General features: G+C 35.6%; 2 protein-coding genes across 27 annotated transcripts; one reads left to right on the top strand and one right to left on the bottom strand.

The window, feature by feature from the left end:
- Window positions 1-2,514: 2,514 nt before the first annotated feature.
- Window positions 2,515-5,871, bottom strand: LOC148692514 (uncharacterized). The gene is made up of 5 exons (XM_088681777.1): window positions 5,658-5,871; window positions 5,197-5,319; window positions 4,776-4,945; window positions 3,984-4,072; window positions 2,515-3,292 (listed from the first exon to the last, which is right to left on the bottom strand). The coding sequence occupies exons 3-5, from the start codon at window positions 4,929-4,931 to the stop codon at window positions 3,118-3,120; spliced, it is 420 nt and encodes a 139-aa protein (XP_088537903.1). The 5' UTR covers window positions 4,932-4,945; window positions 5,197-5,319; window positions 5,658-5,871; the 3' UTR covers window positions 2,515-3,117.
- Window positions 5,872-6,687: 816 nt separating this feature from the next.
- Window positions 6,688-15,414, top strand: LOC137745037 (uncharacterized). 26 transcript variants are annotated; one of them, XM_088681751.1, is made up of 24 exons: window positions 6,701-7,021; window positions 7,502-7,642; window positions 8,198-8,310; window positions 8,629-8,717; window positions 8,867-8,909; window positions 9,424-9,550; window positions 9,720-9,821; window positions 9,905-10,039; window positions 10,145-10,204; window positions 10,297-10,350; window positions 10,541-10,609; window positions 10,992-11,060; window positions 11,155-11,327; window positions 11,502-11,570; window positions 11,649-11,774; window positions 12,093-12,209; window positions 12,432-12,584; window positions 12,702-12,791; window positions 12,957-13,115; window positions 13,299-13,448; window positions 13,540-13,665; window positions 13,849-13,998; window positions 14,112-14,207; window positions 14,467-15,414. In XM_088681751.1, the coding sequence occupies exons 1-24, from the start codon at window positions 6,940-6,942 to the stop codon at window positions 15,112-15,114; spliced, it is 3,141 nt and encodes a 1,046-aa protein (XP_088537877.1). In that variant the 5' UTR covers window positions 6,701-6,939; the 3' UTR covers window positions 15,115-15,414. The 26 variants fall into 26 exon arrangements, with proteins under 26 accessions (XP_088537898.1, XP_088537897.1, XP_088537888.1 ...); XM_088681756.1 differs by having other exon boundaries at window positions 6,702-7,021; window positions 11,197-11,327; XM_088681750.1 differs by having other exon boundaries at window positions 6,702-7,021; window positions 11,197-11,327; window positions 11,640-11,774; window positions 12,051-12,209.
- The last annotated feature ends 447 nt before the right edge of the window (window positions 15,415-15,861 follow it).

Genomic DNA, 15,861 nt, shown 5'->3' with positions numbered 1-15,861 from the left:
CATATAAATGGGCCCATAAGATTTTCATGTTTTTATCACAATTGGTCTTTGAAATTGACTCACACCATCAAGATAGTCCCTGAAATTGAGCCATACCATCAAAATGATCTCTAAAATTGAAAATCGATTATTGTAGTCCTTAAAAATTATTATCGGAATTTTGTTATTTTTTTGTGGAGTAATTGCAAAAGCATATTGAGAGGGAAGGGGGAAGTTTTGTGGAGCGGCGGAGAGATACACTTCCTATTTTATTATTTTTTTGCATAAGAAAAAAAAATTATAATTGAAAATAACTTTTTTTCGTCTTAAAAGTTTTATAATTGACAATATTTTAAATTCTTAAAATTATTTTATTCCTATTTTATTATTTGCTCATTTCAATTGTAAATAACTTATTTTCTTCGTAAAAATTTTATAATTGAAAATATTTTGAATTCTTAAAATTCTTTTAAAGATTATTTTTTGTACGAATAATTTTTAAATAAAAATTAAAAATGTTGAATTGTTTTCAAATTGATAATCTGAAGAGAAAAATGCAAATTAAACGAATTATGATTCAAATAATTTTTTGTAAGAATAATTTTTGAATAAAAATTAAAAAAAGTTGAAAGATGGTTATAAAATTTCAACAAAATGAAAAACATTATGTTCAAATTGATAACTTGAAGAGGAAAATGCAAATATTACCCTTCTAAATATTAACAAATCTATTCGCAGATATGCCAGCGGTCAATTTTATCACCTAAGGATATTTTAGTAACAACACTTCTAAACTTTTATCCAAATTTCAAGTTTATTTCCCTCATCCAAACATAATGTTAAAGAACCAATCTGATTTTGGTTTTTTTTTCCTAAATAATCGATCTCATTTTGGTTTATACCCTTTGTCTGTCCCAATTCCTTCCCTTAAATCGGTTTGGTTTCGGTTTTTAATGCTCTCGATATCGGTTTTACCTTACGAAACCGGTTCGGTTTCGGTTTTTAACTTTGATGAACAGCTCCGATTGCAATTTTTTCTTTCGATTTTTACTCTTTATTCGTCTGTCCCTCCCTTGAACTGGTGTTGTTTCGATTTTTACCTTATAAAAACGAGTCCGATTGCAGTTTTGTCTTTCGATTTTTACCCTTGATCCTTCTGTCCCTCCCTTGAACTGGAGCGGTTTCGATTTTTACCATATAAAAACAGGTCCGATATGGGTTTTGTGTTTTCCTTTTCATACCTTTTCACAGCAACTGTTAAGACTCTGGTTTAATAGTAGTAAGATGTTTATCCTTAGGGTGATATGATATTTTGAATTGTATGTTGTTGGTTTCATCCAACGGTCTGTGAGTGATGATGTGTTCCAATTGTGTACACTCTTGCATTAGGGTTGTATATGAATCAACTTCCACCATTTGGGGGAGATATGAATGAATTCGGAATGTTTTAGTTTTTTCCTTCTCCCTTTCCTCTTTTGCAGCGCCACTTTCTGTTTGGGTCCTATCATCTGGTATCAGCATTTAGGTGTGTTGTTTCCATGGGCAAGAGCAAAGCCTCCATGGTAGCCATCGACATCACGGAGGCCGATCTCGAACTCGAGTATCAGCAACACCAAATTCTTGAGCAGCTCAACGGGTTCCATGACTCTGTGTCCTTGTTGGCCACCGGTTAGGTGAGAGAGGTCTCGTGACACTTATGTTTGGACTTCACCTTGAGGAGGACAAAGGAATTCTGGACCAATTTGTCAAGGTGAAAAAGTTGGAGCGCGTCGTCGAGCTGCAGCGTAAGGAATTGGAGGCTGAGAAGCTTAAGCTGAAGAAGTTGGTTCATGGGAGTTCAAAAGAGATAGCGGCCTGCCTTCAGCTTGCGGCGGACCATTTAATTGCCGGCACCAGTGGTTCTTTGGAGGGGTAACTCACTGTGCTCAGACTCTTGCCTTTCATGACACTTGCTTTCCTTTTCTTGGCAGAGCATGAATCTGAAGACATTTGAAGTAGCGAGCTTATGAAGACCTTGTCCCGTTTACTTTCTTTTGATGTAATTTTCTTTTTAAACAACTTGGTTTATTTCCTTGAACAATGGCCATGAGGCTTCCTGCTCTTCAATCTTTCTTTTGCTCGTACTCGGCATGATGTCTTAGATTTGAATTTGCAATGATTTCGGTTTTTTTTTTCCTAAAGAACCGATCTCGCTTGGTTTTTACCCTTGCCTGTCTCAATTCTTTCACTTAAATCGGTTTGGTTTCAGTTTTTACCTTAAGAAATTGGTTCGGTTTCGGTTTCGGTTTTTACCTAAAATGAACAGGTCCGATTGCGGTTTTCTCTTCGATTTTCACCCTTAGTTTGTCTGTCCCTTCCTTGAACTGGTGTGGTTTCGGTTTGCGTTTTGCTTTTCGTACCTTTTCGCGGCAACCAAACAGAGCAGTGCAAAGTGAAAACAGTAAACTGATGTAGCTTTTTCACCTACCCGAATCAAAAGAGAATTTAAAAAAAAACCAACTTAGGGTGTTTGCCGTTTCGATTTTCTGAGCCCAATTAATAAAACTTAGGGTTTTTGCTTATTGATTTATTGTCTGATTAACAACAAATTTGAAATTTTGCAGGTGCAGATTATGATTGGTATGCCGATTGCTGCAGCTCCGCTTCCTTCTCTTCCGATCAAAACAAACCCACCCAATTTGGAGGTTTCGGTTTCCGTCCTATATATATATGTTCGTCATATATATGTTCTACCTATTCACGTTTATTTTGATGTATAACATGATCAAGGAGATAAAAGAAAGGCTATATACATTGAAAAGACTGAGTCTGCAGAAGGTGTTCAACATTCCTGTGAAACTGACAAAATTAATTCCAATTCTGAGATCAACATTTTTGCTTTTTCTAGTGTCAATCCAAGTAATTTCCAGCATTCACAAGCTACAGATGGGACAAACTTGAATAATGCTCAAACATCAGAGTCTGAAAACACTGAATTAGGTTTTTGTTTTACATTTTCAAAATCTTTCTTCGATATTTCTTAATTTTGAATAATGCTCAAAATAAAGAAAGAGAACTTGTGACAAATATCAGAGAAAGTTTTTGACAATGTAAAACAAAAACCTGATTTAGTGTTTTCGAGACTCTGATGTCTGAGCATTATTCAAGCTTGTTCCCATCTGTAGCTTGTGAATGCTGGAAATTACTTGGATTGAAACTAGAAAAAGCAAAACTGTCCATCTTAGAATTGGGTGTAATTTCGTCAGTTTCGCGAGAATGCTGAACACCTTCTGCAGCTTCAGTCTCTTTAATGTATCTAGCCTTTCTTCTCTCCCTGATCATGTTATACATCAAAATAAACTTGAATAGGTTATGACGGACAAATTGTAAGGTCAGAAAGGTCTAGATCTTAGATAAAGTAATATCTAGATTGTTGTATAACTAATCCAAAGAATTAGTTTTCCTTTATTTTGAGACCGAATCTCACATCAGGGAAAGAATGAAACTTGCACGTGCTTATAAGGAGTTTAGTTACTCTCCACATTGCCAATTGGTTTTATGGTGGAATCACAACTTCCTTCGCTTTCAAAGTTTGTATTTGAATGTAAGAGACACTAGTCATTATTTCATAATAAAGATGAGAAACAAGGAGTTCAAGTCTATATCTAAAACCCTTTTGCATTTACTTACAAGAGTTTGATCTCTTCATACTTCAAAATCCATACGGTGATTTGAAAATGAAAATTACTGAAAGAAATGGCGTGTAAGAATCTCAAGGACTAAGTGCACAGATTAATGAAATGCTACTGAAAATATAAATGGCAGTGTAAGGCATAACCTTTACATCCTGAAAGTGGATGAGAACCATATGTGAGAGATTCCTGACATATTAGGGTTTAGGGTTTGCGATTAATCAAATTGTAAGCATGTAAGACTAAATGTTTACTGTATTAAAGCGAGTTGACAAAGAAGAGAGATTAATGCATTAAGGCCGAAAATTAAAATAAATTCTTTTAGAAACTCACTCTTCAAGCATCCAGTAACTGCGTTGTTGAAATTTTTGATATTCTTCTCCATGAGCATAGTAGCAGTGCAATGTATCAAGACCTTCAACCTGACAGATATGGACAATAATTCTTCAACAAGTTTAACTGAGACATATTAGGGTTTAGGGTTTGCGATTAATCAAATTGTAAGCATGTAAGACTAAATGTTTACTGTATTAAAGCGAGTTGACAGAGATGAGAGCTTATTGCATTAAGGCTGAAAAAGAGAATAAATTCTTTTAGAAAATCAGTCTTCAAGAATCCAGTAACTGCGTCGTTGAAAATTTTGATCTTCTTCTACATGAGCATAGTAGCAATGCAAATTATCAAGACCTTCAACCTGACAGATATGGACACTAATTGTTCAATAAGCTTAATTGAGAAATAGGGAATTTTGTATGGAAGATGCATAACATTAAGAAAAAGTGAAAACTAGGAAGGAAAAAGAATAAGCCCTTCAAAGATAATTTACGTCAATGTCTATAAAAGAGAAAGAATAAATTCCATTTCCCCCCAGCTAGGAATGGCTTTGCGCATCCAGAAGTATGGCCTGGCCATTTAATTTAGTGCAATGCATGGCAACAATTGAATAAAATTTGGCAAATAAGACACATGTATCTTGAAAAAATTAAGAGGAAAATAGTGTAATTAACAACCCAAAAGTTTCTTGAACTGCAAATAATCAAATATAATCGTCCTTGTTTCGCATTAATACATTTAATTCACAACAGGTTTTTACCTTGCTGCATTCAGACAAGAATAAAAAATTACCTCCTTACAGCCGGGTAAAATTACTGACTTAAAAAGTTGATATAGCGTATCTCGAACCAGTCTAACGTCATCGCCAACGCGTTCACGCAGCTTTTCAACAACAGCATACTTGTGCAACCTCAACTCTTCTGGATACCTAAGGAGTAAATCCTTCATACCCAATACTGCATCTTCAGAGAGAAATAACGGTAGGATTATTAGACATACACTATATGGTACAGCAAATCAATAATGGGAAACAACTTCCTAGACAACATAATTATTGAAAAGGTCGTAACTTCTTCAATGTGCAGAAATACATGATCAACGATCTAGGTAATCTATTTCAGGTTAAAAATAGATTAATTCTCATATTTTGGAAGATACTATAAGGCTGTAAGCGCTTTCATTAAGAAAATATTTTAAAATAACATTACAATACCTTTACGAACTTTCGGGTTGTAATGAGATGTTTGCTGAAGAAGCTCTTTCAATGTTAAACCTTTCTTGTTCACTGCCAATCCTGCCTTCTCCGATGCCACACTCTGCTCGGGAAGAACAATTGCTGCTCATAGCGACCATTATTTAGTACTCATTAAGAAACTAGTTCACACAATAAAACGATCTTATTAAGTTTCTGAACAAACTAATTACTTTGTTTATTGTATGAAATACAGTTCAATTGACGAAATTAAAGGCTCTGCTGATCATATCAGATGGTACCAAATGGCAATGCGGCGCCGTTTTCGGGCCTTAGCCAGCTATTAAGAACAAGAACTCCAGGAGCAGGAAACTAAACCGGCTCTCCGTTTGGCAGCTCAAAAAATTTGGGGAAGTAAAAAGGAAAATAGCAACTCTAAAAAAATTAAGGAGAACTAATTGTTTCTCTCTTCCTTTGCGTACCTTTTTCTCAGCAACCAAACAGCGGAATGGAAACAGTAAACTGTAGTCTTCGAAGTGCCAAGCAACGAAGTTGACGGAGGAGGAGAACGGAAGAGAAGGTCAAGGAACGAGAAAGTGACAGTCACGGCGGCGAGGAGTAAATGCAGAGCGTTTTGAGAGGGAAGGGGGAGTATTCTGGAGCGGCCACCCCATTTTACTTCTTAATTATTATGGTTGATTTTCTTCGATTTATCCCATCCAAATGTTGAAAATTAGAAAGATTCGTGAAAAAATGAGAAATATTATTTGCACATTTCAATTGTAAATAACTTATTTCAATTGTAAATAATTTATAGATGAAATTTTTTTAAATTCTTAATTACTCAAATATTATTTTTATAATCAAATTCTGATTCAAATAAAGTTTTGTATGAATATTTTTTTTTACTGCATGATATTTTTACACATAGTAATCCTCGCATCTTAATTATTTATTATGTATCGTACGATGAGAAATTATTTAATTATTTATCTAAAATTGAACACAAATAATTTCTAACAAAAACTGACTGCATGTACGATAAATAATAGATCTAGATAATAGAAAAAATTCGACTAAATTACACAATAAACAACATAATTTAATATAAAATACATCATCTACAAAATTCGAGTTCGGTTTTTGCCCTTCATATGTCACAGTCCCTCTTTTGAACCGGACCACCGGTTGGGTTTCGGTTTTCATCTTAAAAAATTCCCTTCCGAGAAATCTGTCCGATTCGGTTTTACCTTATAAGAACCGATGTGGATTCGGTTTCATTTTTCGGTTTTTACCCTCAATCCTCCTCTTGTACACTTTTTTTTTTTTTCGGTTTTACCTCGAAAAGAATTCGGTTCTGTTTCGGTTTTTACCTTCGATTTCGGCTTTTACCTTAGGAAACCGGTTTGGTTTAGGTTTTTACCTTCAGTGAACAGGTCCGATTTCGGTTTTTACCTTCAATTATTTTGTATGAGAAGTGCGAACAGAAAAGTCAGAGTCGGCTACTCGGCATTTTCAGTTTTAAACGCGTTCTGTGGAAGAATGAACTTTCCAGTTCCAAACTCTGCCTTTTACTCGGCACTCGGTTTCTTTGTTTTACAACACCTTCAGATCAAAGCACTGCATTATAATATTATGTTTATATATATATATATATATATATATATATATGGTGCAGGCCACGAGTGAGTGAATTTAGAGATGCAGCTGCTTGTGCAAAAATTGCAATCACAGTGAATTTAATCGAAACCCACTGCCGAGTCCATGGCCAATCGCTTTATTGCTGATCAATTAACTGACGACGAGTTCATGGCGGAGATCAATCGCTATTTGGATGATCAATTTGGTAAGTTTGATATGTTGGATAAAAATGTCTACTTTTTGCAATTGGGGGATGGAGGTGGTTGGAGAGAGTAGGGAGAAACGAAAGAGTATATATGAAAACAAAAACTTAAAATTGTTTTTAGTTTTCATTTTGTGTTATTCTATGTACATTTCTTAAATAACCCCCTTCCTTCTTTTTCTATTCGTCACTTCTTAAAAATAGAAACTTAGAACTTCAAATTTAAGAATTAAAATACGAGATAAAAAACAAAAGAATAATTAAAAATAAAATAATTATCAAACGGTGATGCATGGGTATGCACGTGTCAGCAAGTTCACAGCGAGTCTAATTAGCATTTACTTGTCATCGTAAAAATATTTTGATCCAAGTTCATATGTGGTTCTTGTGTTTTCTTGAAAGTTGTAATTATATACCTGAAATATATCAAATTTTCAACATTGATATTTTATTATTTATTGATTATGATATGATTGAATGCAGAAAGTAGAATTCTACAATCGAATTCAAGAAGAATACTCTTTGAAGGGAAACATCGATGGCTACGTCCGGATGAAATATGTGAAGTTCTTCGAAATCCTGACGGAGTTGCAATTTCTGAGAAGCCTGCAGTTATGCCACCGAGTATGACTTTCTGCTGCATTGATTGGCTGATTTAACTCGAGTTTTCTTTAGCATTTTTGGAATTTGATTTTGCTTTCTGCATCATTCTTCGAAGATTCATTTGGTTGTGTATTGAAAATTCCCTTTATGAGTTTTGAACTCTTATCATTTGGATAAGAGGAAAGTTTATGTCAACCGGTGTTTCTGTAAAGTATCAGTCGAGTTGCTTGATCATTTTCTTTTGGATTGCCCTCTCATATGAGATTTGTGGGTTTTTCTTCTCTATAAGATTAATCAGGCAATTTTTTATGAGAATTGTTATCGGCGCTCCAAAATGTCATTGTGCATTCCTCACAAATGAGATTTTTGGAGTACCAATAACAGTTCCCTTTTTATTTCTAAGAAATTAATTGGGATATAGTGGCATTGGCCTTCAAGAATATAAGAATAGACATTTGCATTGGATGTTAAGACGTTTATTTTTATTAATTATTTTGGGATGCCTGTGAACATTGCATTGCTTTATTTGGAAACATATGAAACCTATTTTTCCTTAACATACATCATTTGTGTTAGGTGGATCCATTTTTGTTTTTGATAAGAAGGTGCAGAAACATTTTAGAAATGATGGCTATAAATGGAAGAAGGCAAAAGATGGAAGGACTAAGGAAGGCCATGAGAAGCTCAAGGTAAGCATACGCCAAGGTTGATGTTATAAGAAATATGATGTATTAAGCATGACACTTATCCATACAACTATATTTATGTAACTTAATCAATTAGCCTTGTAGCTGTTGGTTTATTTTATGGAACAAATTGGCATGTTGAATATCGCCATCCGTAATTTGATGTAGTATAGTTGGAAGAATTTTGGTATAAAGTTGATATGGAGCAATGTGGCATGGTATAATTTTGATGTGTTGCTTTTGTGGGAAGAAAATAACAATGTTGAAAATTCCTTATTTCCCAGTTAAACTTATTGAACAATTATTGTCCATATCTGTCAGGTTGAAGGTTGTGATACATTGCACTGCTACTATGCTCATGGGGAAGAATATCAAAAATTTCAACGACGCAGTTACTGGATGGTTGATGAGTGAGTTTCTAAAAGAATTTATTCTCTTTTTCGGCCTTAATACAGTAATCTCTCCTCTGTCAACTCACTTTAATGCATAAACATTTAGTATTACATGCTTGCAATGTGATTAATCGCAAACCCTAAACCCTAATATGTCACTGCTGCAGGAATCTCTCACATATGGTTCTTGTCCACTATCGGGACGTAAAGGTTATGCCTTACACTGTCATTTATATTTTCAGTAGCATTTCATTAATCTGTGCAGTTAGTCCTTGAGAATCTTACACACCCTTTCTTTCAGTAAATTTCATTTTCAAATCACCTTTTGGATTTTGAAGTATGAAGAGATCAAACTCTTGTAAGTAAATGCAAAAGGGCTTTAGATATAGACTTGAGCTTCTTGGTTCTTGTCTTTATTATAAAATAATGACTAGTGTCTTTTACAATCAAATACAGACTTCTAAAGTGAAGGAAGTTGTGGTTCCACCATAAAACGAATTGGCAATATGGAGAGTAACTAAACTCCTTATAAGCACGTGCAAGTTCCATTCTTTTCCTAATGTGAGATTCAGTCTCAAAATAAAGGAAAACTACTTCATTGGATCAGTTATACAACAATCTAGATGTGACTTTAGATGAGATCTAGTCCCTTATGATCTTATAATTTGCCCATCATATCCATGTTCTACCTATTCACGTTTATTTTGATATATAACATGATCAGGGAGAGAAAAGAAAGGCTAGATACATTGAAGAGATTGAGACTGCGGAAGGTGTTCAGCATTCACAAGCTACAGATGGGACAAACTTGAATAGTGCTCAGACATCAGAGTCCGAAAACACTGAATCAGGTGTTTGTTTTACCTTGTAAATCTCTCCGATATTTGTCACGAGTTCCATTTCTTTTACAAATATTTTGGTGATTTTTTTTTTTTTTTTTGTATTATTTGTTCTCCGTGTTTATCTTCTATATATTTCTTCTATTATTGTTGTCTTCACTTAACATATTAAATGTTGCAGCATATAATCACCAAGCAAATTTTGGGTTACCCCGTCTTCCTAAATTGCAACATGCTATGGCTAAGATCAATGCCGGATTTCCTGATACCTTGATACGTACAAGTGATACTCGTTACCTTTCAAAAATCCATATCGTTTTAGTCAACACATGAATTCATTTAAATAGATACTGTTTGTTGAATCAGATTGCAATGAAAGAGAGGTTAAAGAAGCTGTTTCTTCATGTTTTGTTCCAACAAATTTTCAAATGCCTTCCCAAGCTATAGACACGGAAAGTTTGAGTGGTTTATCTACATCAGACTTTGAAGATGCTCAATCAGGTGGTTGTTGTACATTGTCATATGTTTGTTATTCATTTGCCAGATTTGCCTTCCATATTTATCTGGAGTATTTCATTATTTAACTTGACATTCTATAATGTGCAGCATGTGATGATTATCGTTGGGAAAGCTTCTTTAGTAAAACTGTCAATACTGGATTCTCTGGTACGTGCAATGCGATCCTTTGTCTTATTCAAGTAACTTGTAGATACGACAAGTTTGTTGTACATTGATAAATCTTTTTCCCGGGTTTGTAGATACGACAAGTTTGTATAGTGAAAATTCATCATGCTTTGGAGATGACGAAACAGGTACTTTTGTTGTACATTGATAAATCTTTTTCCATGGTTTGTCATATGTTTTTCCAAAATTTTTCAAGATTTTGGTGATTTGTTAAACAAAACTTGTTGGTTGTTTCCCCTTGTTATGCATTTGCCAGCTTTGCCTTCCCTATTTCTCTGGAATTTTTCATTAGTTAACTTGACATTCTATAACATGCAGAACATTCCTTCGCTGACGATTTCTCCTGGGAAGCATTATTTGATGACCATTATACTGCTGGAGACTCTCGTACGTGCAGTGCGATCCTTTGTCTTACTCAAGCACCTTGTTCCAGTGTATCTTTTAAATCTATACTGTCTTTGTCAATACATGAGTTCATGAAATAGCTACTATTTGTTGAATTGGTCAACAAAAAAAAGACTGAAGAAGCTGTTTCGTGTATTTGCACGAAGCTGAAGAAGCTGTTTCTTTTAAGGGTTTTCACTGCTCCATGACCCCTAGATGACTTGAGATAAGAATTATGTTCACTACAACTCGTGTAGGCTGTACGGATTCACCAGCCACCATCACAGATCGCCTCTTGAGTTTTTTTTTTTTTTTTTTTTTTTCCGTTTGTTTTGTATTTTTTTCCTATGCTCACAAAGTTTAATCCATTCTTATTCTTATGCAGTCTGGACCCATTCGAGAGCCAGCTCAAGTGTTGCGGTAGAGCCAAGTCCTCTTGGAAAAAGGCAACGCGGTAAATTCTCAAGTTGCAACATTACAAAAACTGCATTGATTTTTTCTCATTCATACACTTATTTCATAGAGGGAGACTCTAAATAGTTTCTTAGCTGAGGGTGATGATTTATTTCTGGACTCCACTGCCTCAGAAGAAGGAAAGTCCCAGGCCACACACAATGCAACCATGGAAGAAGTAGACAAAGAGAAAGATGAAGATGAAGAGGAAGAGGGAAACGATATAAACCAAGTCCGGAAGCGACCCAAAGTCACTTGTGGCCAGAAGGTAGACTCAGCCACACAAAGTCACTCACGGCTAGAATATACCCCCACTACGCATCTAATCTACCTTGCCTGCATTTTAGGTTAATTTAAAGAAGAATATCATTTGTATCAAAAAAATAAAACATAAATTTATTTTCATTTTTGGTACCTTGTCTAAGATCTCTTATGTTTCTAGAGCAATAGTGTGGCCCCCTCAAATGATAGTGAAGAGGCGACTCTAGCTGTTGGGACCGCACATCCTCAGGTTGGAATTTGTATTATTATTTTTGTTATTTTATCAAACTTTTTTAGTATTAACTCAAATTTGCTTCAGGTCCAACAGTTAAATTTTGCTATCCAACAGGGGGAAGTGATTGCAGGGAACAACCCAGCCGCATCTGATGTGGCCGTGACAATTGATAGAACCATTACTGATGGTGCGATGAATGATGCAACTGCATTGAGCCAGGTAGAATCTACAACTCTTCTTCTGCACTTCTCTGACTGGTACCAAACCCATATGAAATAGTCATGTTTGATGCATCGAAAATCACTAGAAGAGATTAGGAGAGGCTGCAAGTAAAGAAAAATGAATTTGAAGGGAAAAATCTCAATTTTCTTTCGAATTTAACGCATATTGGTTTTTTAAAACCTTTTTAATCTGTGAACAATAGGATCCGCCTAATTATCTAAATTTTTTTTTTTAATACATGCCTCCTATGATAGTTTGGGTTATGACTTTCAGTTTAATATTCAAGATTCTCAATCCATTATTTACACACAACAGGATGATGAAACCACCAGATTGGCTGCATTTCATATTGCAGACCCTACTGTGGCTGCAACTTCAGCCGTAGGGCCAATTCATCTAAACCCATGTACCATTACCAATGTAGGTGATCAGGTAAAACAGATTTCTTTGGTTGACCTTCCTTTTATTTCATGTTCCAAAACTAAAATTCCTTGTTTCTCCTTTCAGAATGTGACTCAAATTTCTTCCCTTACTACTTTCATCGTTTCCAACCAAGGACTTAATAATCAACAAGCTGATCAGATGCTTGAAAATTTTGTTCTATCCATGTCTTCATTTCTAAACTCACAATATTTTGTTTTGCTGGCTCAAAAGGCGCAGCCACCAGTTCCACAACCAACTGCAACCATTGGGGTTGATATTGCGGTCACTACCAACAACACTGCTGCTCCTGAGTCTAGCGATCCAGACTTGGTGCAAACAAGACCAACCTCAAATGCCAACCAAGATTTCGTCCAAGATGTTGAGGTGAACACTATTCCATCTTTGATTTTTACGTGTGCGTGAGTGCGTGCGTGTTTTTTTTTTAATCTTCCAAGCCTGCTTTATTTGAACCTTTTCATGAACAAATTTGTTTGAACGTAGAGTCAAGAGAAGGAAACTGAGCCTACCTCATTTGAGCCAAAAAATGGCAAAGGCAAGATTATGGTTCAAAGGGATGTTGGGACGGAAAGGGTATGTAGACAATGTTCTTTAATTCGATGACCCTTAGGTTTCATTTATCTACGACCTCAATATCTGAACCATCTACTAAAGTTTATGTATATTTTTCTTTAAATTTTTTAATTTGTATTTATTTTTTAAATATGCCTTCTTCAATAGTTTGGGTATGACTTTCAGTTTCAGATTCAAGATTCTCCATCCATTCTTCAAGCACAAGAGGACGATGCAACCACCAGATTGGCTGCATTTTCTATTACAGACCCTAGTGGCGCAGCATCTTTAGCCAGAGGGCCAATTCATCTGAACCCAGATACCATTGCCAATGTAGTTGATCAGGTAAACCGTAAAACAAATTTTTTTGGTTGACCTTCCTTTTGCGACTCAACTTCCCTATCCTACTACTGTCATCGTTTCCAACCAAGGACTTGAGAATCAATAGGCTGATCATGTATTTGAAAACCTTGTTCTATCCATGTAGATCTTCATTTCTTAACTTCTGATGATATTTCACTTAACTAGGTTCAAGACTCACAGCCAACTGTAACCACGGGGATTGTTATTTCGGCCACAATCAATGAGACTGCTGCTTCCGAGTCTAGCAATCATGCCTTGGTGCAATGGGAACCAACCTCAAATGCCAACCAAGATTTCGCCCAAGACGTAGTTGAGGTAAACAATATTTCATCTTCGATTATGCCTTCTTCAATAGTTTGGGTATGACATTCAGTTTCAGATTCAAGATTCTCCATCCATTCTTCAGGCACAAGAGGACGATGCAACCACCAGATTGGTTGCATTTTCTATTACAGACCCTAGTGGCGCAGCATCTTTAGCCAGAGGGCCAATTCATCTGAACCCAGATACCATTGCCAATGTAGTTGATCAGGTAAACCGTAAAACAAATTTTTTTGGTTGACCTCCCTTTTGCAACTCAACTTCCCTATCCTACTACTGTCATCGTTTCCAACCAAGGACTTGAGAATCAATAGGCTGATCATGTATTTGAAAACCTTGTTCTATCCATGTAGATCTTCATTTCTTAACTTCTGATAATATTTCACTTAACTAGGCTCAAGACTCACAGCCAACTGTAACCACGGGGATTGTTATTTCGGCCACAATCAATGAGACCTCTGCTTCCGAGTCTAGCAATCATGCCTTGGTGCAATGGGAACCAACCTCAAATGCCAACCAAGATTTCACCCAAGACGTAGTTGAGGTAAACAATATTTCATCTTTGATTTGTGCACTTGCGTGTGTGGATGCGTTTGTTTTAATCTTCTGAGCCAGTTTTATCTGAACCTTTTCATTAACAAATCTGTTTAAACATAGAGTCAAGAGAAGGGAACTGAGCCTACTTCGATTGAGCCAGAAAATGGCAAAAGCAAGGCTGTGGTTCAAAGGGATTTTGGGACGGTCACGGGAAAGGTATATACACAACTTTCTTTAATTTGATGACCCTTAGGTCTTGTCAAGTTGAAGGTAAAACATGGATTAGAAAATAGTAGAATTTCGAGGGAAAGTTTCCTTCAAAACTAATGTATCTTCTAGCTTCGACTTGGACATAATTTGGAAGTTGGCACCCATGTCTTTGTTTGACATACATCATATATATCTATTCCATTCCAGTCCTTGACACTAGCTTAAAGAGGCCTTATTAGTTTTCTTCAACGTCTTTCTATTGTAGAGTCACGAGTTTTCAGAAGTGGTGATGAGCTCCCATAAAAGACTCCATCAACTTTTAGACAGAGCGTCTGCACACAATACAGTGCCCAGCTCCTCCAGTTCTACTCCCACCATAGACTCACAAGCCATAGCGACAACCAGAGCTACTTTAGAAATGGACTTTATTACTATGGCTAGCGAGGTTCAACGAACTCGCATGATTTCAAGCATCCAGAGCTTGATAGATTCTAATTGCTTTCCCATCGGCACCAGACCAATGATTTTGGCAATGTTGAAGCAGCTAGAGCAATCTATTCGAGCCTACTCCGAAGCCTATTCTGAGTATGATATGGGCAAAAACTTGACTGGCCAAGTCGAAGCTTCAAAACAGCTTCTTCAACCTAGGGTTCAGTTTTGTGATAGCAAGGAGAAAGAATTTCAAGAACTTGAGGAAAAGAAAATGAAGATTGAAGCCAGGCAGGCTGCAATACTTGCGGAAATTCATGGCGCCGTCAAAGAGACTGAACCAATCCAGGCACATCTCGAGAAATTGCTCCTACAGCAAGTTCAATTTAAAGAAAATGAGGGTAATCTCAAGAACATCTTGGATATTGGAGATGGCCTCTGGACAACCTTGAAGAGCATAATTCACCGCCACCTCCCTACGTGACTTCCTTCTTAGGGTTGCATTTGGGCTGCAGTTTTTTTTTCCTTTTCTTTTTGGTGTTGTATTAGCTCGCATTAGCCAGCGGACTCTTTTTAGGGAGAGATTTTTTAGTGTACCGGACTTATTTCCGGTACATCAAGTGTCATCATATAATTGGTTGGAGATTTTTTTTTAAGTTTCCACCCTGCTGCTATTATTATTTTTAATATACTAAACCATATTATAGACACACAGAAAAATCTTGTTTAAGGCCACATTTTGGTCTTTTGTACTTTATAAATGGAAATTTTGGTTTTGATGGATGTTTCAAATCAGCAATAACCCATTTATCTTTGTAATAATTTATTTAAGATTTGGTCATGTTGAGGTTTTATATTTCATTCATGGTTAATATTTAGGAAAGTTGGATATAAGTGTAGGTTCGACTCGGAGAGATTATTTGTTAAGTTTTTCGGGCTAACTATTTTTATTATTTTATACCCTTAGGTTTTAAGGTAATTTTCAAATTAGGGCAAGACGTTTGTAAATTGCTTCTTAAAATTTTGAAATTTTATTGACTTAAACCTTTTGTTGAACTTCTATTATACATTAAATTGATGAGTTTTTTAGATCATGTGTTGTAAATGTAGTTTACATGTCAATTCAGTTACGGATTTTATGCGTATTATGTAATCAATTTAGTGAAATTCAAATAATTTTTTTAGATAAAATATATAAATTAGTACAATTTAAGAATCTCAAGGGGCGCAC

Source organism: Pyrus communis, chromosome 12 (genome assembly GCF_041283825.1).
Source record: "Pyrus communis isolate YQ-2024b chromosome 12, ASM4128382v1, whole genome shotgun sequence".
NCBI classification, from domain to species: domain Eukaryota; kingdom Viridiplantae; phylum Streptophyta; class Magnoliopsida; order Rosales; family Rosaceae; genus Pyrus; species Pyrus communis.
The sequence above is the reverse complement of the archived record's forward strand: the minus strand, read 5'-3'. Positions and strand labels throughout refer to the sequence as shown.

Bases quoted from the DNA above. Each gene is read 5' to 3' on its own strand.
- LOC148692514 (XM_088681777.1), bottom strand. From the start codon at position 4,931: ATGAAGGATTTACTCCTTAGGTATCCAGAAGAGTTGAGGTTGCACAAG. The intron at 4,073-4,775 runs GTAATTTTTTAT...CATATCTGTCAG, and splicing joins TTTTACCCGGCTGTAAGGAG to GTTGAAGGTCTTGATACATT. The intron at 3,293-3,983 runs GTGAGTTTCTAA...TAACATGATCAG, and splicing joins AGTTACTGGATGCTTGAAGA to GGAGAGAAGAAAGGCTAGAT.
- LOC137745037 (XM_088681747.1), top strand. From the start codon at position 6,940: ATGGCCAATCGCTTTATTGCTGATCAATTAACTGACGACGAGTTCATG. The intron at 12,585-12,701 runs GTGAACACTATT...GTTTGAACGTAG, and splicing joins ATTTCGTCCAAGATGTTGAG to AGTCAAGAGAAGGAAACTGA. The intron at 13,116-13,298 runs GTAAACCGTAAA...TCACTTAACTAG, and splicing joins TTGCCAATGTAGTTGATCAG to GTTCAAGACTCACAGCCAAC.